Below are 9616 nucleotides of genomic sequence, written 5' to 3' on the forward strand. Positions count from 1 at the left end.
ATGATACTGCTCTACCCTGTCCATACCATGTCCATTGTGATCCTTATATGAAGCATAGTTTTAAATAGCCGGCTATAGCTCCGCTACAGTCCGGCTATAGCCTTTCGAGCAAGGTGAGGCTAAATGCATTCACGTGCTAAAAGGTGGCTATAGCCCGCTATAGCCTGGCTATAGCCTTTTTCGGAGGTCACGGGTATATCCTATAGCCCGCTATTTAAAACTATGATATGAAGTAATATCATGTAAGAACATTTAAAGAATTATTCTTTTGATGCTCAACTTCAAACTTTTTTTTTATTTTCTTGAGAAACACAGTATAATCGTAGATGCTTATACATACGTACGTACACTCAGCCTATGAACTCACGCATTCTACCCTTATGAGAACCTTCGAGAGTTTGAGTCCGAGAAACTGATCCGGGGGGTTTTGAGATTGACGAAGTCACCATAGACGCCTCACTATCGATGAAAACGTCGCTTCCCACATTGAAAGAATATTCCGGCTTTCTCGGACACCCAAAATAATTTTTTTGAGGAAGCGCATGAGAGCTGCGATTTCATTGATAGAGGAAAAGAGTTACAAGGAACTCAAAAGTACGAAAAGGTTACAAGGAGGGCCCCCGAAGGTAGCCCGAGCACATGCGACTACTCTCGCGCTCTAAGGTGCCGGCAATCCGCCAACGCCTAACACGATCGCTCATCTATAATATCACCAAGGACCTCCACCGGTCGACGCTCGCGGGCCCGGAAGATCCGGTCGTTACGTTCGCGCCAAATGGCCCAGATGACCAGGAGAGTGATGGAATTGCAAGCCTTCACCTCCATTGGCGCGGCAGACGCAAGGGAGGCCAGCCAAGCCGACAGAGGGCCTGGAGAGCGCCAGGTCTCAGGCCGGAGTGAGGCAAGGCCGAACTCGGAGGCCACAAAGGTCCACAGGTTGCGTGACTACGGGCACTCGACCGACTTACACCCAAAATATCAAACTTAAGATTTGAACTCTGGTAGGCTTGGGGTGCCACTTCTCTCCTAACGATCCAACCACAGATTGATTCTTAACATCAAAATTTATTAATTAATCAGGTGAAAGTAACAACTTCAACAGCCTCAGCCATAAAACTAGCAGCGCAACATTTAAAGAGTTCGAGTACCTCTCACGAGAAGGCACACATTAGCAAATTTCTCGCGATATTTATTACAACTAAAAATGAGGAGCATAAAACTTCGAAACTTGAAATGCATTCAGGGGAACACTTCGATGATTGATCGAATTCCATTGGTTGGAGTGATCTTGTAGTCGCTGAAGCCGGCCTCGGAGAAAATCATGCTCCACTCGCTTTCCTCTCGCTCGATTCCATCCATGCCCATCATGTAGACGTCGAAGAAAGCCTGCGCCTCTTTGGAATCATGCTGCTGAGTCACCGGATACCCGACCACCATGTCGATGATGATCACCTTTCCTCCCGCATCTCTCTCCGGGATCGCCTCCTTGCACAGACGCATGATCTTGACACAGTCTTCGTGTTTCCAGTCATGCAAAATCCACTAGAACAAAACATCGCATAAGTATATGGACTAGTAGAAACAAAAGAATGATGGAGTACTGGTAATACTTGAACCATGCATGGCGCTGCCTATGGAAGGAATTGAAGTACAGTAAATAATTTTTACCTTGAGTAGAACAGCATCCGCCGGCGGGACATACTTGAACATATCCCCGGCGAGGAAGGTCACCCTGTCGTTGGCGGGAGCCAAGGCTACCACGTCGGCGAGGTCCAGCACGGTGCACTTGAGGTGCGGGAACGCTTTAGCCACGGCCGTGGCGGTGGCACCATGCGAGCCGCCGACGTCAACCAGCGAGCTCTTCACTTCTTTGAACACTCCGCCGTGCTCCTTGAGCAGGACCTGCATGGCGACGCGGCTGTCGGCGGCCATGCCTCCGCTAAACTTGCCGCCATCGCCCACCGTGGTGTCCCAGAAGTCGCAGCCCTGCGCAACCTCGATGAGCGACAGCCCCGACGGTCGCTCCTCGGTGAACCACTCGGGCATCTTCAGAAGAGCGTTCCAGGATACCGGGTCTACCATTGTGTCCACCATCGGGGACAGGTCGTGTGGTGATTTCTCGACCAGGAGCCGGGAGACCACGGTCAGCTCGTAGTACTCAGGCGGGGCAGCAGCACCATCACAGGGTTCGTCCTTGCCTTGGACCAGTGAGAAGACCCCGGAGGTGGTGAGCACCCGCATGAGCCGCCTTAGGTTGGAGAGCTTCGTCGGGTGGATCTTGATCTCGTCGGCGAGCTCGGACAAGGTGGCGGCGCCCCCGCGGCGGCTGATGGCGTCGGGGATGCGCAGGTCCGTGGCGGCCTTGAGCGCCAGTGACTTGACGAAGGCGAGGCAGTGGTGGTAGAGCTCCAGCTGACCTTGAAGTAACTCGTTGGTACTCATGGTCAGCTCGTCGTCTTGTTCGTTGTGCTTGTGCGGCGCCATTGTGTATGAGTGTAGTATGCTGCTGTTACCTTCTCTTTTAGAGAAAATGTAGTGTGTGCTACTAGCTCGGTAGAGGGGGTCTTATATAGATGCATACGCACGTGATTTCCCCTGGACATGGCGCGTGACTGGATCGGGACGCACCAAGAATTTCCAGAAATCCATTCTCACACCCTTGTTCAGCGAGATACATCTTTTTCAAGGGACCCTGCAGTGTTTTGCTCACAACACATCTCAGACTTAACGAAGAAGTACCATATATATAGTCGGGGACGAATAAGAATCTGTTCATACCAACATAATATGATGGCATATACTAATCATCAAACAAAATCTCAATTCATAATTTCATTACGTGTCACCCACACCACAGGAAATCGTTAGGTTGCCGTGTGACCAGGGGCAGCTTAATTTCCTCTCGGTAACTACGACCTCATGAGGTCAACTGCCCCCACACATGATTTGGAGTCCATGCCTTCAATACATGGCGTCGCTACCTCATTTTTTTTTGTGAGATCTATACACTCACCAAAAAAACATGAAGTTTATTTTCTCTTAGAAGAAGTTACATATGCGGCAAAGTGGATGGACTGAGCTGATCAAGGACTAGCACCTCAATATTCATTATCACCCTGGTAAGGTTAATGATGGAGTTGATGCCCTTAGATGGAAACCCTATTTCCTTCAATGGCCCGATAAAGATCAAGCAACCGAAGTTAGGCAAGGAGTTTGAGAAGTCTGGGCATTAGCTGGTTACCCCTTGATTTTTAGCCAATTTTGAGATTAAACCCACCTAGATGGCTCAAATCAAGTAGGCCCACAAATGTCACGATAGCATAAGGGAATCAAACACCAAATGCAAAAAAGAAGGAATATTAGGGCATGTACAATGGTAGGTAAGACATTTCTTATCTTAGTAGTCCACGTCATCTAGACAAGGAGATAAATATTAGTGGTACAAGGTATTATCTCTTATTGTTATCCCTAAAAATAAATGAGAATTAATTATTTTTAGTAGAAAATTGTGGGGCCAAGGGAAAATAACTCTACAATAGGTAAAATAGTCATCTCTTAAATAAGAGATCACCCCTTAGCTAAGGGAAGACAACATTTTCTTTCTTCTTTATCTCTCATTTTAATTAAGCAAAAATCATATGTGGCAAGCGTAAAAGAAGGTTAACATTACTGCATTGTACATGCGCTTTAAATCTTAGTTGATACTGTCCTATGGTATAGTGGCCGGATTTGCGTAACTTAGACCAAAAATCGCTCTAGATATATAAGTATTGTGGATATAGAATTAGCATCACTAGAAAGTGTGTTCACAATAGGAATCTAACATTACGGTGCGTTCATCTAATCAGGGGTAGTAATATTGAGCCATACATGCCAAATTACTGGATGTTTTACTTCCTGCATATTAGTTCCTGTCATGTGTTGCACGTGTCTACACAACTTGACCTGGTCTGCCAATAAATTGAAGAACAGGATGAGCGATGCCTCACGTCCATGACAATGCATACTACATTGCAGGACGTAGGCAGGGATGCCATCAAGCGATGCATGTGGCCTTATAATATGTACCATCTGTTAGAGTTTGTTTTTAGTATACATATGGTATGGAGTAGTACTCCACCCGTATACTATACATCCTTGTATTATACCCTCAGGGGTTTTTTCCTGTCTCATATAACACGGAACCGATGCCTAAGAAGGGCACACATCGTTCTCCTACCTAACGATCTCTCCAACATGGTATCCAGAGCTATCCTCTTCCCATCTAGTCACCACCACCGGTGCTGATCTCCACCACCGCCGCCGGCCACCTCCCTCCCCATCAAAACAACCAGGAACACCTCCCTCCCATAGATAAAGACCAAGCCTCTCAATTCCCCTAGTTTTCCCTCCCAAAAACCCTCTCCTCTCTCAACCCTAATCCGCCATGTCTTCCTCTACCCATCAGCCGGTCACCATTGGTGCTCCGCCGGCCACGAAGCTCAACCATGACAACTTCCTCTCCTGGCAGACTCAGATCATGCCTTCTCTACGTGGCGCCCGTGTCATTGGTTTCCTGGATGGCACCGACCAGGCCCCGCCCGAGACCCTGGAAGCGGAGGATGCGGACAAGAAAAAAATACTCATCCCCAACCCCGAGTATGAGACCTGGGTCACCAAGGATCAAGCAGTGGTGAGCTTCCTCGTCAATTCCCTTAGCGATGATCTACTCTCTCACGTGTATGGTCTGGTTCATGCCAAGGAGGTTTGGAGTGCTATTCTTGAACTTTTCTCCACCCAATCCAAGTCCCGTGTTTCATCTCTGCGTGGAGCACTCACAAATACAAAAAAGCTTGATATGACTGCCTCTCAATTTCTCACAAAGATGAAGGGATTCACCGCTGAACTTGCTGCTGCGGGAAAGAAAGTCGATGATGATGAGCTCAAGGACTACATCCTCAATGGTCTTGATGGCTCCTACACCCCTCTGGTTACCTCCATCAATGCAAACCCCTCTACTACACTTGGTGATATGTGCTCTCAGCTTTTATCCTATGAATCCCGTGAAAGTATGCTTGTTGCTACAGGTCAAAACACCGGCACCTTCACCTCCTCCATCAATGCTGCACCACGCCGTCCCACTTTCCCTCACCATGCACCACCCAAGCCGCCCATCCTTCCTACACCACCCTCCTACCACGCCACACCACCACCACCGCAGCCCTATATTCCTCCACCACAATCCTATGCCCCTGTACCCTACGCCCAAACCCCACCTCAGCCCTACATGCACCATCCCTATGCTCCTTCCTACTACCCACCACCACAAACACACCCACAGTACCCAAACCAGCAGCCACACCCACCTCTACCGACACCACCGCCCTACGATTGCCCACCTCAAGCCCAACAGGATCGCCGCCCCAAAGGGGTCGTGGTCAGGGCGGTGGTCGCCAGGATCGAGTTGCAAGTCAGTGGCAACCGGGGGTCCTCTGTCAAATTTGCAAGAAGGAGGGCCATCCCGCCACTGAATGTTGGTGGCACTATGGTGATGACAATGATGATGATGATGATGCACTGATACGTCTCCGACGTATTGATAATTTCTTATGTTCCATGCCACATTATTGATGTTATCTACATGTTTTATGCACACTTTATGTCATATTCGTGCATTTTCTGGAACTAACCTATTAACAAGATGCCGAAGTGCCAGTTCCTGTTTTCTGCTGTTTTTGGTTTCAGAAATCCTAGTAAAGAAATATTCTCGGAATCGGACGAAATCAACGCTAAGATCTTAGAATCCCCGGAAGCATCCAGAACACACGAGAGAGGCCAGAGGGGGGCCACAGGGCCCCCAGATGATAGGGTGGCGCGGCCCACCCCCTGGCCGCGCGGCCCTATGGTGTCGTCGCCCCTTCGACCTTCTGACGCCGCCTCTTCGCCTATATAAAGGTCCCAGACCTAAAATCTCGAGACGGAAAAGCCACGGTACGAGAAACCTTCCAGAGCCGCCGCCATCGCGAAGCCAAGATCTGGGGGACAGGAGTCTCTGTTCCGGCACGCCGCCGGGACGGGGAAGTGCCCCCGGAAGGCTCCTCCATCAACACCACCGCCATCTTCATCAACGCTGCTGTCTCCCATGAGGAGGGAGTAGTTCTCCATCGAGGCTCGGGGCCGTACCAGTAGCTATGTGGTTAATCTCTCTCCTATGTACTTCAATACAATGATCTCATGAGCTGCTTAACATGATTGAGATTCATATGAGCTTTGTATCGCTACTAGTTGTGTGCTACTCATGTGATGTTATTAAAGTAATCTATTCCTCCTGCATGGTGTAAAGGTGACTAGTGTGTGCACCATGTGGTTCTTGTCGTAGGCTATGATCATGATCTCTTGTAGATTGTGGAGTTAATTATCATTATGATAGTATTGATGTGATCAATTCCTCCTTCATAGTGTAATGTGGGCAGTGTGTGCACTATGTTAGTTCTTGGTTTATTTTGCAATGATCTATTATGCTCTAAGGTTATTTAAATATGAACATTATTGTGGAGCTTGTTAACTCCGGCATTGAGGGTTCGTGTAATCCTACGCAATGTGTTCATCATCCAACAAAAGAGTGTATGTAGCACATATGAGAAAGAGCTATTTATTATGCGATCAATGTTGAGAGTGTCCACTAGTGAAAGTGTAATCCCTAGGCCTTATTCCTAAATACTGCTATCGCTGCTTGTTTACTGTTTTACTGCGTTACTACTGCTGCAATACTACCACCATCAACTACACGCCAGCAAGCTATTTTCTGGCACCGTTGCTACTGCTCATATATATTCATACCACCTGTATTTCACTATCTCTTCGCCGAACTAGTGCACCTATTAGGTGTGTTGGGGACACAAGAGACTTCTTGCTTTGTGGTTGCAGGGTTGCATGAGAGGGATATCTTTGACCTCTTCCTCCCTGAGTTCGATAAACCTTGGGTGATCCACTTAAGGGAAAACTTGCTGCTGTTCTACAAACCTCTGCTCTTGGAGGCCCAACACTGTCTACAGGAAAAGGAGGGGGCGTAGACATCAAGCTATTTTCTGGCGCCGTTGCCGGGGAGGAAAGGTAAAAGGCACTCATACTTCGGTTCCAGGTAAAGTACTCTTCTGGCGCCACTGTGTTTGTGCTCGAAGCTATTTCCTTTAGATCCTGCAATTGCAACTTTTTGTTTCTTGTTTTACACTAGTTAGGCATAATGGAAAACAACAAAAAAATTGGTGAGCTTTTTAATCTTTTTCCTGATTTAGAATTGTTTGATGCGAAAATTAAAAAACCTATGGAACCTTATTTGCATGTTAGTAGCGATATTATTAGTATGAATGCAATTACTGCTAATGCTATGGAGAAGTCTAAGCTTGGGGAAGCTAGTTTTTGTGATCTATTTAGCTTCCCATCTTTAGGGGAGAAAATTTGTTCTGATAATGCTTTATCTCCCATATGCGATAACTCTAATGATGCTTCTGATATTTTGAATCCACCTGCTGAAAGTATTCCGTATAAAATACCTATGAAAATTATTGAACGTGTTATGGACAACCACTATAAAGGGGATGGAACTGTCCATCCTAGAGATCATTTACTGTTTTTGCACGAATTATGCGGGTTATTCAAGTGTGCAGGTATCTCTATGGATGAAGTGAGGAAGAAGCTATTCTCTGTTTCGCTGTCTGGTAAAGCGGCGCATTGGTATAAATTGTTGGAGAATAGACATTCTCTTGGTTGGGAGGAAATTGCATCTCTCTTTTATTCTAAATTTTATCCTCCGCATGAAGTGCATATTGATAGGAATTATATTTATAACTTTTATCCTCGTGATGGAGAGAGTATTTCTCAAGCGTGGGGGAGATTGAAATCACTAATGCTCAAATGTCCCATTCATGAGCTCCCCCGTAATGTTATTGTTAATAATTTTTATGCGAGGCTTTCAGGACAACACAAGGACTATCTGGACGCGTGTTCGGAGGGATCTTTCACAAGCAAGGAGGTTGAAGCTAGGTGGGATCTTCTTGATCGGATTGAGGACAACGCTGAAGGATGGGAGAACGACAAAGGTAAAGAGTCAGGTATAAATTATGATTATGAATGCATTGAAGCTTTTATGGATACCGATAAATTTCGAGATATGAGTGCTACTTATGGTCTTGACTCTCAAGTTGCTGCAAATCTTTATAAAGCCTTTGTTTCTCATTTTGAATTGCCTAAAAAGAATTTTGATAAGTATCATGAACCTTTTAAAGAGGCTTGCATGAAGAATGAAATTGTTGTTAATTATTGCAATAAGCATGCTCAAACTCCTAAGAATGCTATTTCTTATAAGCATGTTAATTTTTGTGGAATGCATAGGCCTTGTGGAATTAATCAAGTCAAAGATGAATATTGCATCCATCATATTAATGAAAAAACTAGAAAGTGGTCTAGGGCTCTAGATGATCTTGGTAAAAAAGTTTGTGCCCTCTATCCTTTTATTTGTGAAGTTTGCCATGAAGTGGGTCATTTTAATTTTCAATGCCCCTCCAATGATAATTTGAACCCAATGAGTGCTGCAAATTTGTATTGTGATGATGAAATTACTCCTAATCAGCATGATGAACTTACCTTATTTTTGGGGTGTGAAGAACTGTCGAGAAAAATCTCTTTGTTACATATGAGTGATCTTGATATTGATGATGTCCTGCATGGGTGTTTTTCTTATTGCATTGATAATAGCCATACAAATACTTACATACAAAATATTTTAGAAGACGACACCTTGCCAAAATATGATAGGACCGCCATGTGTTTTGAACTAATTAATGAAAAGGAGGAATCCTCCCAAGTTTCTTCTATTGTTTCTAAAAGTAAATCAGGTTATGCGGACAAGCCACCCTTCAAGCCTCTTCCTCCTAAAGAAGGAAATGAGGAGAAGGAAGAGAAGAAGAAGAAGAAGAAGGGAACGAAGAAGAAGAAGAGGAAGAAGAAGGAGAATAAAAAGAAAGAGGTAACGGCGTATCCCCGCGTGAATGAGATAACGCTAAGTAACCGTAAGTATGTTGCTCCTAATGATTATTGTGATAATGAATCTAAATATGATGATCTTCCTATGCCCTTTACATACATTAGAGATCATGATTTGAATGAGCACACTACTTTTGATATTGCAAATCTCTGGGAAACTAATCCTGAAAATGATAATGATAATAATTGCCATAGTGTCAGTGCTATCCATGCTTCCTCCCATAATGATATAGAAAGCTCTAAGCTTGGGGAAGAGGTGTTTGAAAATCCTTTTGCTACTGATCATTATGTGTTTGATACATCTCCTTCTAATAACAATGATGGTGTGGGCACAGATAAACCGACCGTGAAAGATAACTATTCTATTTCTTATGATGACACTGTGCCTCCGATCTTTGATGATTATTATAAAGAATGCTATGATATAGGTTATAACTATCCTTATGAAACTTGTCATAGTCATGATTGGATTACCAAAAACAATTCCCTTAATATGCAACTTGTTTACCATGTTCAAATTCTTGATAATAATCTTACTCCAATTACTATTAATGAGAATAACTCTTCTTATGCCAAAATTAATGATACTTCTATG

At 44.9% G+C, this 9616-nt stretch overlaps 1 protein-coding gene across 1 annotated transcript; it reads right to left on the reverse strand.

The window, feature by feature from the left end:
- Positions 1 to 1045: 1045 nt before the first annotated feature.
- LOC127336650 (acetylserotonin O-methyltransferase 1) lies at positions 1046 to 2550 on the reverse strand. Its single transcript, XM_051363487.2, has 2 exons — positions 1669 to 2550; positions 1046 to 1542 (listed from the first exon to the last, which is right to left on the reverse strand). The coding sequence occupies exons 1-2, from the start codon at positions 2482 to 2484 to the stop codon at positions 1240 to 1242; spliced, it is 1119 nt and encodes a 372-aa protein (XP_051219447.1). The 5' UTR covers positions 2485 to 2550; the 3' UTR covers positions 1046 to 1239.
- Positions 2551 to 9616: the final 7066 nt, after the last annotated feature.

The sequence above is a fragment of the Lolium perenne genome, chromosome 2, assembly GCF_019359855.2.
Source record: "Lolium perenne isolate Kyuss_39 chromosome 2, Kyuss_2.0, whole genome shotgun sequence".
NCBI classification, from domain to species: domain Eukaryota; kingdom Viridiplantae; phylum Streptophyta; class Magnoliopsida; order Poales; family Poaceae; genus Lolium; species Lolium perenne.